This window comes from Rattus norvegicus, chromosome 5 (assembly GCF_021556685.1).
Source record: "Rattus norvegicus strain SHRSP/BbbUtx chromosome 5, alternate assembly SHRSP_T2T, whole genome shotgun sequence".
NCBI classification, from domain to species: domain Eukaryota; kingdom Metazoa; phylum Chordata; class Mammalia; order Rodentia; family Muridae; genus Rattus; species Rattus norvegicus.
This window is the reverse complement of record NC_141538.1, coordinates 13,038,371-13,052,984: the sequence shown is the minus strand read 5'-3', so window position 1 is coordinate 13,052,984 and position 14,614 is coordinate 13,038,371. Positions and strand designations below refer to the sequence as shown.

Genomic DNA, 14,614 nt, shown 5'->3' with positions numbered 1-14,614 from the left:
CAAGTCACAGAAACCTGGAGCACAGTGGAGGGTGGGGGTACGGGTGGGATCTCTGCTGCCACAGTCGATTTTAAGGAAACTGGTGCCCAACAGACAACCAACTGTTTCAGTGAAAACGTTCTGATTGGGTAATGCACAGTGGTTTGGAACCGGGCAAATCATCTCGGGGGCTTTAGTGTTTTATATCATGTTTTTAAAAGAAATGCAAAGAACTCTATGCAGAATCCTGTAATAACTGTGGATCTGAAATTTGAAAGATCCATGCATAACAAGAAGGTATTAAGTAAAACTGATGTGCTCACGTGGTATCTAGAGGAAGAACTGTTAGAAGGAAGATCGGAGCCCTAGCCAGAGGTGTAACCTACAGAACTGAAGGTGTAGGCAGAAAAGCAAACTTGGAAAGAGAGAGAGAGAGAGAGAGAGAGAGAGAGAGAGAGAGAGAGAGAGAGAGAGAGAGAGAGAGAGAGAGAGAGAGAGATCTGACTCGTTTTTTTTTTTTTTTTGTTTTTTTGTTTTTTGTTTTTTTGTTTAATCTCCATGCCAAATGCCTAAGGGTTGCTTCCAGCTTTTCGGTGTCTGCACTTAGGGAATTTTCAATCAGTTCTCAAACAGCAACGCTGATTGCGGCTGCCTTGCTCAAGGCCAAGACAGATATTCTTTCCTTTTTCCTTTTAACATAAGTAACTTTGTTTTCACGGCAAAACCCACCCATAGTTCTCATCTCTGGCTTTCTCTTATCCTGGGCCAGAGAAGACAGAGCGCTTGGCCAGGAGAAGATCAAACCCAATGGTGAGGACTATCCTTTTTAGAACTGCGGTTGTAGCTGCCAAGGAGTAGCCAACAAGCACCAGATTTATGTGCACTTTGAAAGAAGCACCTTTACCATTGGCTTTTTGAGCGGCGCTGTCGCTAGGGAGCGAGCACCGCCTCAGGGAGCAGCTTGGAGCTGGGCTCACACCGTGGCGCGCTCTGGGCGGCTCCGCGCTGTCGCCCCTGTGGCTCGCGCTGTCCCTGGCTCGGCTCGTGGAGACGCTGCACAGACACTAGCCTTTGGCCACCGGCTCCTGCTGCTGCTGCCGCCCAGAGGACAGACCAGCCTCTGCCCGCGATTTCCCCTTGGCAGCGGCGCTGCAGAGAGCGGGTGGGCGCGAGCTGCAGGATGCGAGGTAGTTCTCCCCTCACCTCGGAGTTGTCTGAGTTGGCAGAGCCTCGCCCGGGTTCCTTGAGTCCTGCTCCCTTCGGGTTCGCTCCTCACCGGTTTGCTAGCCATCGCTGTGCCAGGAAGCCCAGGCAACCCAGCTCCTGTTGTGGGTCCATCCTGGGCCAGAGGAGGGCTGTCCCCAGCCAAGGTGCACTGTCTTCTCTCTGCTGACCCATCTGTTTTCCCATGGCGTCTCGTCAACAGACCCGAATCCAGGCTTACCTGGAGAAAAACAAGATCGGTCCTCTGTTTGAGGTAAGGAGCCCTGGTGGGAATGGTCCCGCTCTCTTTGTGGGTGCTGGTGGTGCAGAAATAAAATCAGAATTCCCTTAAGTGTAGGTAGGGTGTTGAGCAATTGCGCGGGAGAGGGAGCCCTGTCCAGCTAGGTGTTTGCAGCCAGGCTGGCACTTGGCCAGTTACCTGGATACTGACAGGTGAGCTCTGGAGGGCCCAACTTCAGCCTAACAGCACACAATTGGAGCCATCTGACTGTCTTGCATCTAGTAGCCGTTTGGCAGGGCTTAGACAGCGTGAGACAGGCGATCCAGATGTACAACCTCAGACTATCTTCACACACACACACACACACACACACACACACACACACACACACACACACACACACCGAATTCACATTATCTTGTATGTTTAATTTTCTTATTTTAAATACGAGCAGTAGTAGAACCTGAAAAAGTGGAGGAGTTGACCGGCTGGAGAAAAAAAATGTTAAAGCTGGTCCATTGGGAAGCACATGGGACTGTGGCTGAAACCAGAGCCCTCTGCACAGCCTCTGTACCCGCTCTCTGAGGTGGAAAGGAGCAGAGAACGGTTTTAGGAAAACATGCCTTTTCCGAGGACACTGTGAAAAAGAACTAAACAAGAGGGAAAATTTGACCTAAGGGGCAGAAAGCAGGCACCACCTATGTGTTAAGCATCAGCAGGTTGTCAGTTGCTGGCCAGATGCTGGAGTCAAGTGGCCAGGCTCACCTGGGAGGGGTGCCCGAGGCCCCTCACTCTGCAGTCCACTATCCTGTGACCCGCACACCTGAAAAGCAGCTGCCTAAGTCTTAGGCTGAGGAACTGGGGAGAAAGAGGAAGAGCATGCTTTAGTGATCCCAGAAGCTTCTTGAAGACTGGAGCAGCAGAGATCTGCAGACGGACGGGGTGGGGGTGGGGGTGGGGGGCATTAATGCCTCTGCCTAAAAGGGCTCGTGGGGGCACAAAAAGATATTTTCCCTGGGAAGGGCAGGTTTCAAATAATTAAGTGTTTCCAAGTTTTTCTGCCTGATCTTAAGTTAATGTGGTAACATTTTGAAAAGTTGGAGAACTGTTTTAGTGAAAACTCTGTTAAAGATGCCACAAAGTCTTGCAGGTCTCTTAAATTTTAGTTTGTTTCAAAAATGTCAGCACAGGAAATTTTGCTTCTGCTAAATCCTTACCCCACAGCCATGCGAGCCCTTAGCATCCTTCCGTATCCCCAGTGTAATGATTATAAATTACGCACAGCCTCCCAACAGGAAAACTCAGAAAGGTAGACACGGATTATGAAATGGTATGTGAATTCCATCAAAATAAGAAGCTGAAGCATTTCGGCAGTATTTGTTGGCTTCATTCCTGGAATATAAAGCAGAGTTAGCCAAGGAAAAAAATAGGGAGTTGCTTTTAATAGATTCCCCTTCTCACCTGACTTATTTAAAAACGCCCACCATTCTTTCCAAGTGACAATAATGGAATTAACTTTCTCCATGATTAGGGAAAAAGCTGGACTTGATATTTATCAGCAGTCTCCTCCCCTTCAATGCTCAGCAGCTAATTTCCCTTTGAAGAGTTTTAAGTGACTAAGAAAATTGCTTCACGAAAGCTTTAGATCTCCCCACCCTAACCAACAGAATCCTATGCTTTTGTACTTTACTGGGTGCACATTACGTAATCCCCAGCAGCTTTGAGTGAAGTGGTGAGTAGTTCATTTTTTAGGGTTGATGTGCACTTTCCATAACTGAAGGGAGGAAAGCAGATAGGAAGTTCTCGACTGCTCAGAGCAGGATGGGTGCCAGTACGTGGGCAATGACTATGGTAGAGTTTGACTCTGAGAGTAGAATTGGCCAATTTTACCCATTTGGGAACTCATACCAATTAGTAGCCTATTTCTCCTCAAGTTAGAGTCAATGCAGAAGTCAGACGTGGTGGCCGCGCCTGCAGTCCTAGCACCTGTTGGACTGTGGTAAGATGGTCCTACAGTCTCCTTCAGTCTGAGCTACAGAGTGAGTTAAAAAAAAATAGTCTGGGCTATAGCGAAAAACATGCCACAAAGAAAACAAAACCCAAACTAATCAATCAAGCAAACAAAACCAGCCTAGAAATATCATCGATGGGATGGATGTTGGTGATATAAAATTCCTGCGACCCAGTGTTTCTCAGAACTGAAGTGGAAGTTCAGTGGAGACCTCCCCACCCTCAGGTCTGGAAGAGAAGACTACAGCAATATATTGCCTCCATTCTTGAGCCATTTTTAAGAAATGAAAATATAAGCTAAAAATTTCTTTTAAGAAAGTAACAATTTAAAATAGGTAGCTACCATCATTGTTACCCCAACTGTATTAGGTGGGGGCCCAAGGATTAGTGACACAGGCTTCTTCAGTGGTCAGAACGTTCACTGAGAGGATGTCCCACTGTGTGCTTTGTGTGATAGGAATATTTGGAACCCCCTTCCTTCTTATTACAGTGAAACATTTTAAAGGGAGCGTATCAAAGTTATTCAAAGAATATCAAATAGGAAAGATAGCCTTCTCCCTGGGATTGAGAAAGGCTGAACTTTTTTGGAGATTTTGAAAAGACCATGACCCTGGTTGTGCTGATTAGACCTTCCTAAACAGACCACGTTGCATTCATAGCGATCCACCTGCTCTGCCTCCCAAATGCTGGAAAGTTAAGGGCATGCATCACTACACCAGGCTTAATTTGTAAAAATCCATAAGATTTCTGTACTTAGTTTATCGACAATACTGTTTCACTAGTGATGCTTAAAAATTGCTTTGTACACCACAATCAAAATAAACTGAAACTAACTTTGATTTCAGGTGATCTAGGAACATACATTTAAACTACCTTTAACTATGAATAAAAATAGTTTGAAACATCACAGAACCATGCCTAAAGATCATTGCATAAGAGTCCTGGGTGGTGACATTTGAAAAGGGTACAAACACACATAAGATGAAAGTGACTCGCACTCCACAAACTCTGAGATTTATGTAGCGTGTAATAATTTCAGTTTCCCTTTGGCTTATTAAAATCAGTTAAGCAGAGCAGAGCTTGGGCATTTGACTTATAGGAGTGTTTCACAGGGTTGTGATACAGCAGAAGAAGTGTGACTTTGATCACTTCAAAATTTACGTCTAAGTTCTTAACTGGCAAGGTGTAAAATGGTCCCTGTCCCACGAAAGTGGGGTAGTTTTATAACAAATGTAAAACGTGTGCTGCGAAAACAGGAGTTCTGTCAAACCCCAGGGTCAGAAAGTTAATAGCTTAAAAGTAATTCAGTACTTGAATTGTCTGGCTTAGGCAATTAAAGTGGCCCCTTCGTCTGCAGTAGACATCATTAAACTTAGTTCATGAGAGATTATATGGTGTAGATCATCCAAATTTATCATTTTCCATACAAAGAGGTATGCAGATTTTTAGATTTTTTTCATTTCCATTAACTATACAGAGTAATTATTAACTGGCTACTGGTTAGGAAGATTCTCAAGGTAGCATGTGTATTGCTTCTGACCTCACACGAGACTACGACATCCTGAACCACTGCAAAGCAGAACAGTGTTGACACTCGTGTATTTTCATGTAAATTTTAAGTGTATGTGTACACTGACAGTGTGGCCAGTGAAACTCATTATATTTCTTTAAATATGGTTTAACGCTCTCAAAGTAGAATAAACTCATGTTCTTATCATGTTTGTGCTTCAGTGTGGTACTACTCACATAGCCTAAATTTGTATGAACTGATTTGCTGCACACAGGGAGAGTTGGACTCATGGTCAGATCTGAGGCATCCTTGGATGCATTTAGATCCATTATGCTGCAGTGGCTTTGCTCATCATTGGTACCTACATATCTGGAAGCTCAGACTCCAATATGTTTCCATCCTTCCCTAGCTCATGACTATCCTTTGTTTCTGTGTTATAGTATGAAAAGACTTGGCTCTCATTAGGGAGCGTCCCTGGATGTGGAGGTGGTACACAGGGTGACAGCTGTGATTGGCATGCTATGAATAGGGTAAGGAAGGATGCCTATGCTAGACTCACAAGCTAAGCTCCATGCCTACCTTGTTCTGAAAGATTAATGTAAAAATTGTGTTTGTAGTAAAGTGCTTTCTGGGAAGAGGTAATAAAAGTACTACCTTGTTATTTAGAAAGTCTTCACATTAATAAGCCAATACAGTTTTGAAATAACTCTTGTCAGAGATTTCTACCCAGTTCTTGAAGTTATAAGGATGTTCTTGTTTCTGACTTTATATTGGTCTTTATAATTCTGGAACAGTTACAGAGTCAAAGATGAGGAAAGATGTTTATTTTAATCAAGTTTCCCAGAGTCAAAGGTAATACATTCTTATTGATTTAACCTCAGAATGATCTGTTAAAATGTATCTGACATGCTTTAGATTATTAACCCATTAATTTTGACCCATAACGTGTTACATCTTATTTTCAAACAGTTTACTACACTTGATCTTAGCCAAAAGGCTGAGAAGCGATTCAAACAGTTTACAAGGAAATAAACTGACTCCAAAATGAAATAGCGCTGGGAACGTAGCCCAGTGGGAAAGAACTTGACTTCCACACACAAGATCTGGACTTAATTGTGAACACTCCTCTTAACAACAAAAGGAGAGCATCCAAACCAACCAATCTGTAATGAGATCTGATGTCTCTTCTGTTTAATGCTCTATCACAAGCATACATGCAAATATAGTACTCAGATACATAAATAAATTCTTTAACAAAAATCATGCAAGCCAGTTTTGTCACGAATAAAGACAGGGATAGCATTAAAAGTGGAGAAAAGTTTGGATGTTAGAACTGAGTTGCAGGTACCATCTAATCTCATGTCTTTCGATAACAGGTTTAGGCTTTACTTATGTTAAGGTGTCTGTACCGCATTTATATCTTTGCTCTGTTCGCTGTGAGAAGCTAGGAGTAACAGTATCTGAGTAGCAATGAGCACACTTGGTACCCAGATTGTGATATCGACGTATCTTTCCCTACTAGAATAATCAAGTATCGCTAAAGGAATGGCTGGTCCTCGGTTTGGATAAGATGAATTAACTTAGGACATCTTACATCTGCTGTTTAAAGGGTGATTATGATGTCACAAGAACAGAGAGGCCAGTTTGGGGAGACTCCGAAACCAGAGTCAAGTAAAGATCAAAATATAGAATTAAGATAAAAGTTTATCATAGTGGATAAAACAGAATAGAAATAAATAGAATATTTCATTCCACTAAGATTTAATGGAATATAGAATGTGTTTGATTCTTGGAAGAGGAGAAAGGTTAACTAGTAGAATGCCAGTAGTAACATTCAAAGGATTAAGAGATTGGGAAAATTGCTACTTCATAGCCTAGGTAAGAAAAGGCAACAACTGTTGAACTGCTGAGAGGAGTTGGATGGATGGTAAGATGTGACATATTCCCAAGGCATTTTCCCGTGAAATATCTAGTATTTCTAAATGTGAATGTAACTTTCCAGTAGAGAAGACTGGCGTAAACCATTTTCTTCCAATGATAATGTTTGCAACCAGCTTGAAGGGGTCTTCTGCACTCTGTAGATGGAAATCATGGGTAGGAAGGAGAATCTCTTCAAGGGATGGTCTTAGGCAGTGACCAGTGTTACATCTACAAGGCCTGTGGTATTGAGTGCACTGTCCCTAAAGGTTTTACAGTTACCTGCGACTCTTCTGTGACCAGGACGTGCCATTTCTTTGGCTCACCACAGCATTCTGTTTCTCATCAGCCTCAATTTTCTAGCCCTTTTATTTCCTTTTCCTCTTTGTTCCAGCACTGGCCATTGTCTCAATATGCTTACCTTCCTTCTCATTAGCTGTCAGTGAGCTAGCTTCCTGCTTTTCTGATTCAGCCTGCAGACCACACTGCGGTGGGTAGTCAGTCTGGGATAGGTCAGCCCGTAAAACCAGACTTAGACTCTGCAGTACGGATTTTCAGCAGTGGAAGCTGCGGGCCCACTCAGGACATGAGAGGCTCTAAGGATTCAGAGTCTCTCCAGGGCTTGGTTTACACTAGAGCCAATCACAGATAAAAGGTTTACCCAATCCCATGTTCTGGCTCTCTTTCAAAATTAAAAAAAATGTAGGGGGGTAGGGAATATACTGGAGGAGTGTTTGTGGGATCAAGCAATACAATCAAATTTGGTGTATAAAATATTTTAATAGAAAAATAAAAATGAAGTCCAAATCCATGTTTTGGGATGGTGCACTGTACTTTACAACATCTCTGTCTAAGCACTGAATGCCATCATTGAATAAAGTAAAAGGTTACAGGCAATAATTAAAACACTTTTACAATGGTTTAATTGAATGTTCTGCATAAGAGATCACCAGAGAGAAGGAAGAAAAGGGAGCAGAGATAGAAAACTAAATAGGGACAGAAAAAGCTTTACTTCATTTATAGCACATTCCTGGGTGGAAATAACTGATGTATGGGTGATTTCCTTCTGTCTTCAGTGTGCCAAATGCCATCGTCCTCTTAGACACAGAACTTGTGTGTATCTCTCTTTCTTTTTTTAAAAAATTATTTTATTTTTTAAACATTTTTCATTGGAGTTTTAAAAATTTACATTTCAAATGTTATCCCCTTTCCTGGTTTCCCGTCTATAAATCCCCTATCCCAGCCTCATTCCCCCTTTTTCTATGAGGTGCTCCCCTGCCCTTCCACCCACCCCTTCCTGCCTTCCCACCCTGACATTCCCCTACACTTGGGGCTCCAGCCTTGGCAGGACCAAGGCTTCTCCTCCCACTGGTGCCCAACAAGGCCATCCTCTGCTACATATGCAGCTGGAACCATCTATCTGTTCGTGTGTACTCTTTGGATGGTGGTTTAGTGCCTTGGAGTTCTGGTTGGTTGGTATTGTTCTTACAGGGTTGCAAACCCATTCAGATCCTTCTGTCCTTTCTCTAACTCCTTCAATGGGGACCTCATTCTCAGTTCAATGGTTGGCTGCGAACATTCAACTCTGTATTTGCCATGTTCTGGCAGAGCCTCTCAGGACACAGATATATCAGGCTCCTGTCAACATGCACTTCTTGTCTTCATCAATATTGTCTAGTTTTGGTGGCTGTATAATTATGGTCTGGATCCCCATGTAGGGTAGTCTCTGAAAGGCTATTCCTTCAGTCTCTGCTCCAAACTTTGTCTCCATAGCCCCTCCTACGAATATTTTTGTTCCCCCTTCTAAGAAGGACTGGTGCATCCTTACTTTATTTAGTCATTCTTCTTGAGTTTCATGTAGTCTGTGGATTGTATCTTCGGTAATCCGAGCTTTTGAGCTAATATCCACTCATCAGAATGTGTCTCTTTTGCAGACAGGCTGTTGGCAGCAGCACATGTTGGCTTCCTTGAACTGTGAAGACAATGGTAGTCTTGCCACTTTTGTAGCATGGCCTGTCAATTTTTTTAATATATATATATATATATATATATATATATATATATTATGTATGCGAGTACATCATTCAGACACACCAGAAGAGGGCACCAGATCCCATTACAGATGGTTGTGAGCCACCATGTGGTTGCTGGGATTTGAACTCAGGACCTCGGGAAGAGCAGTCAGTGCTCTTAACGGCTGAACCATCTCTCCAGCCCATGGCCTGTCAATCTTTCCACAGTTGGTACCTCTGCCACTTCAATGCCTCTGCTGTCGCTGCTGTTTGGCTTTTGTGCTACCAGCTCACCTAACGCTTCTAAAAGTAAGCAAGGGAAGGGCATTTGCAAGAAAACTTTTATTGCAACACAGAGAGAGGCAGCACAGGAGGTATCTGGTGACATACTGAGCCCGAGTCGCTGACTTGTATAGCTAGAAAAGGTTATTGGAACCAATTGCAGCACATTGTGCAGGGATATCAAGGTTTGTGTTCATGCTATGCACAACATAGCGTGCGTGCGCGCGCGCGCGCACACACACACACACACACACACACACACACACACATACACACACACACAAATGGAAGTTTATGTTTGCACAATTAGAACCTTGCCTCCGTAGCATCAGCCCTAGCAGTCCCTCTGTCCAAGATAGAAAATGTTGAAGAGTTTCCTAGAGTTCAGCAAGGTTTGCAATGCCCCTGAACTGCACTGACTGAGCTTGTACATTAGGGAGGTGAGACCATCAGCTGTGATCATTGTGTAGTTTTCCCCAGGGAACCATAGGATGTTCAAAATGGCAGGAATTAAGTAAATAAGGATCCTCCTACTGGCTGTTACTAGCAGTCTGGTTGCTCAAGGCAGCCTGGGAGAATAGAACAGCTGCTAATTGAAAAGTCAAACAGTCCATCCTTGAACATCATTCCTTAGTTTTAGGAAAATAAATATTGGAGAGCTTCGAAAAGAGTCAACTCTCAGGATGCTTCAGTGGGTAACGGTACTTGTTGGCAATCCTGATTATTAAAGTTGGATTTCTTGGACCCACTTGGAGATGGAGTGAGCCATGGAGAGAGTTATCCCCAGACCTCCATATGTGCCCTGTTGCATACACAGAAGTGTATTAACACAAACATAAATAAACATCAAAGAAAACATAACTCTGTATTGACAGTAATAGCCATTTCAACTGATTTTACTAATGGGTGAGAGTGTTGGTTACACACATACACACACACACATACACACACACACACACACACACACAGAGAGAGAGAGAGAAAGAGAGAGAGAGAGAGAGAGAGAGAGAGAGAGAGAGAGAGAGAGAGAGATTGCTCCTCACTTGTCTCATCCAAGTGTAACATAATGTGCCACTCAGAGGACAGGACTGAATCCACACAATTTGCTTGTGCACTAATTTCAATTGTGTATGACGAATAAAAGAATTCAAAGTGGGTTGGGGATTTAGCTCAGCGGTAGAGCGCTTGCCTAACAAGCTCAAGGCCCTGGGTTCGGTCCCCAGCTCCGAAAAAAGAAAAGAAAAAAAATAAAAGTATTCAAAGATAATTCAAATATAACTATTAAACTTAATGGGGCACAGTTTATAATGTGACTTCCTTAGAGTCTTCAAAACTGTCAAGGCTTCAGACTGAAACACATGAAGACTAAACGTGGAATCTGGCTCTAGACACAGAAGTCCTGTCATGGAGGATGGTGCTGGAAAAGTATTGAGGTGAAGGACATAGGCAATACTTTCTATGCCTATGCATCATATAATTATATTCATCATATAGTTCTTCATATCAATGTGAATTGTTTCAAAATAAAAACAATAAGACAAAAATGTAAAAAAATAAATATTTAGATAACAATTCATCTCAGTTTTTATGAAACAAATTGGATGCATTTAATTTAGACATTGATCAATATTTATTTATGGGTATATTTTATGTAATAAATAACAAGATAAGAGAATGAGTAAAGAAAGGGTAAAATTCTCATTGAGCACATGTTTCTGTCCTTTCATCTTGAAATGCTGCTGAGATAGATACCTTTTAGAAATCACGGGAACAAACGTATAAGTGCTGGGGCTATGAAAAAGGTCAAGTCTTCCTTTCTATTTCTCTTTATGGTGACCGTTGAATCCATGTATATAGTCAAGCCACAGAGTCAATGCTGACTTGCACAATCTCATGCATCTGTCACAGAATACTCGAGTCTGGGGTGTGTACAAGGCGCAGAATCAGTTTTCCCAGTTTCACAGCTCACCTAAGGCTGTGTGGTCCACTATCCCTTTCCTCAGAACATTATGGAGAATTCCCTTATGTATTGTCTGACTCCTGCTGGCTACAGTAAGAAGCTTTTGATAGAAGATGTATTCTATAGCATACACGCAGTTCTTATATTGAGACTCTGTGATCAGATGGCAAAATCCCGATTAAAAAGTAGATAATCTAAATAAGAATAGATGACCTGATGATACAGCTCACTTAGTGGAGTGTTTGCCCCAAATGCAGACTCTGATCAATCAGTTCACATAACCCAAGCATGGTGGTGGACATCTGTAATCCCAGCACTTAAGTAGATGGATGCAGGAGGATCACTTCAAAGTTGTCCTTGAGTAAGTGATGATCTCAAAGCTTGCAATATATTAGATCTTACTTAAAAGCAAACAAACAACCAGGACGCAAACTACTGGAAAGAATCAGACATTTTGGAATTTTATTCTATTAAATATAATGTATTATACACACCATGTTTTAGCATATATATTTTCATATATTATATATGATATATAGAAACATTGGATGAACTTTTGAATTGGAAATTTGTTTAAATATATCATAATTTTGAAGTACTCATTTGAGAATAGGTTATCTCTCATAAATTTTTAGATGTATCCACTTTTCTTGCAATTTGCAAAGTTTCATTTTCCTGTGGCTGAATCAAAGTATACTATGTATGACTTTTTTATGGTTCATTCATCTGCTAATGCACATCTAGATGATTCTATTACCTTGCTGCTGTGAATAGAGATGCAATCAACATGGATAGGCCAGTATCTCTGTAGAGGCTTTCAAGTCTTATGGGTATATGTCACACATTTTCTTTCAGATATGGGTCCTGACTTTCAAGCTATAGGCATGTATGTATGTGAATATATGTGTGTGTGTGCGTGTGTGTGTGTGCATGTGCGTGCGTGCGTGTGTGTGTGTGTGTGTGTGTGTGTGTGTGTGTAAGGATAAACCATGAAACTAGAAAGAGGACTATTAATAGAGAAAAGGTATTGAGCAAGTGGGGAAGGGCAATAGGACACGCATAACTTTAAAGTGGAAAGGAGCTGGGAAGTCAAGATGTAAGGAGACTCAGGGAGGTGAAGAAGCTAGGGGCAGGGGCATTAACAAGAAAACTATGCTTAAAATACCACAACGAATCCTTTGTATGCTAATTTAAGCAATAAAATATTAAGCAACAAAAGAACTCTTAACATTACTTATGAGTATTTAAACATTAATGTAGTTCAGTCTGACAGTTCAAAACATATATACAACATGTAATGATCAAATTCAATTTTTTCTGTGTATTCATTCTTTACAGCCTTTCCAATCTTTCATATCACTGTGCTACATTAAAATCAGCTTTCTTCAGGTTTCCCACATAAGAAAGCAGACAGTGTGCGTGTGTGTGTGTGTGCGTGTGTGTGTGTGTGTGTGTGTGTGTGTGTGTGTGTGTGCGCGCGCGTGCGCGTGCCAGTTTTCGTTTATTGCAGTAATCCCAAGAAATATCCAAAAAAAAGTGGAAAGTTTTATTTTCGCTCACAATTTTTGGTGGTTCAGGTTGCCATTCAGTTGGTCATGTTTGCCTTGGGCTATCTGAGAGGCAGTACTGCACAATAGGGGTTACTCACCTCATGGAAATCAGGGGGTGAAAGATAGTACGGAAAGGTAAAGAGTTCTAGTCACCCACTCCTGAGTGACACACCCTACTGACCTAGCTTCCTGCCAGTAGGCTGTACACTTAAAGGTCCTCCTACTGCCCAATCACAACACAGCCTAGGATCAAGCCTTCAACACATGGGCCTTTGAGAAACAGTCAAGATCCCAACTATAATATGGTGCTTGTAAAAGAACTCTTTGAACTAGTAATTTCATTTGTAGGAATGTGCAAAAAATTTGCAAGAACATGAATTGCAGATTATTTGAAATGGTCAGAACTTATGAATAAGATGAATATGATCTATAGGCATCGCCTATAGATAATAAAATAGATGAGCCAGTTTGAAATCGTATTTTATTTTATTTATTTTATTTTTTGTCCATCTTTATTAAATTGGGTATTTCTTATTTACATTTCAATTGTTATTACCTTTCCCGGTTTCCAGGCAAACATCCCCCTAACCCTTCCTCCTCCCCTTCTATATGGGTGTTCCCCTCCCCATCCTCCTCCCATTACCACCATACCCCCAACAATCCCATTCACTGGGGGTTCAGTCTTGGCAGGACCAAGGGCTTCCCCTTCCACTGGTGCTCTTACTAGGCTATTCATTGCTACCTATGCAGTTGGAGCCCAGGGTCAGTCCATGTATAATCTTTGGGTAGTGGCTTAGTCCCTGGCAGCTCTGGTTGCTTGGCATTGTTGTTCGTATGGGGTCTTGAGCCCCTTCAAGCTCTTTCAGTTCTTTCTCTGATTCCTTCAACGGGGGTCCCATTCTCAGTTCAGTGGTTTAATGATGACATTCGCCTCTGTATTTGCTGTATTCTGGCTGTGTCTCTCAGGAGAGATATACATCTGGTTCCTGTCAGCCTGCACTTCTTTGCTTCATCCATCTTATCTAGTTTGCTGGCTGTATATGTATGGGCCACATGTGGGGCAGGCTCTGAATGGGTTTTCCTTCAACCTCTGTTCTAAACTTTGCCTCCCTATCCCCTCCCAAGGGTTTTCTAGTTCCTCTTTTAAAGAAGGAGCCAAGCATCTGCATTTTGGTCATCCTTCTTGAGTTTCATGTGTTCTGTGCATCTAGGGTAATTCGAGCATTTGGGATAATATCCACGTATCAATGAATGCATACCATGTGTATTTTTCTGTGATTGGGTTACCTCACTCAGGATGATATTTTCCAGTTCCATCCATTTGCCTATGAATTTCATAATTATTGTTTTGATAGCTGAGTATTATTCCATTGTGTAGATGTACTACATTTTCTGTATCCATTCCTCTGTTGAAGGGCATCAGGGTTCTTTCCAGCTTCTGGCTATTATAAATAAGGCTGCTATGAACATAGTGGAGCATGTGTCTTTGTTATATGTTGGAGCATCTTTTGGGTATATGCCCAAGAGAGGTATAGCTGGGTCCTCAGATAGTGCAATGGTCAATTGAAATCATATTTTAAACAAATACATCTATTAAAAAGAATCAGATTGACATTTATATGCAGTGTTCACATACTGAGATTAAGGTATCTATAATCGTAAGTGAATTAGTCTTGGAATGCTTGTGTTTCTGTACTGATACTGAAGGGAAATATGAAGAGGATTTTAAATTAAAACAGTCAGAGTTTACCTCCTTTTATATCTATAAACACATTTAACATGAATACAGGAAAACCGTAGGTTGGCAGTTAATAGCTGGTAAAAGAATCAATGTGTGCCCTTTGTGAACATGTAATAACCCCTGACTTGTGCGTGTGAGTTTTCAGTGTCTTTATAAGGGCAGAAGGATGTGGCCACAGACTTTGTGTTGACTTATACTGATTGTGAAAC

The 14,614-nt window shown here is 41.7% G+C and overlaps 1 protein-coding gene and 1 pseudogene across 5 annotated transcripts in view; one reads left to right on the top strand and one right to left on the bottom strand.

Annotated features, from left to right (window-relative positions):
• The first annotated feature begins 580 nt into the window (after nt 1-580).
• C5h8orf34 (similar to human chromosome 8 open reading frame 34) overlaps nt 581-14,614 on the top strand; it is a 529,514-nt gene continuing 515,480 nt past the window's right edge. For 2 of the 5 annotated variants that reach the window (XM_087550402.1, XM_087550401.1), the window contains exon 1: nt 747-1,456. In XM_087550402.1, coding sequence (XP_087406528.1) covers nt 1,388-1,456 — 69 coding nt within the window. In that variant the 5' untranslated portion in view covers nt 747-1,387. 5 annotated transcript variants of the gene reach the window in all.
• Nucleotides 5,824-5,952, bottom strand: LOC120103365 (U2 spliceosomal RNA; annotated as a pseudogene).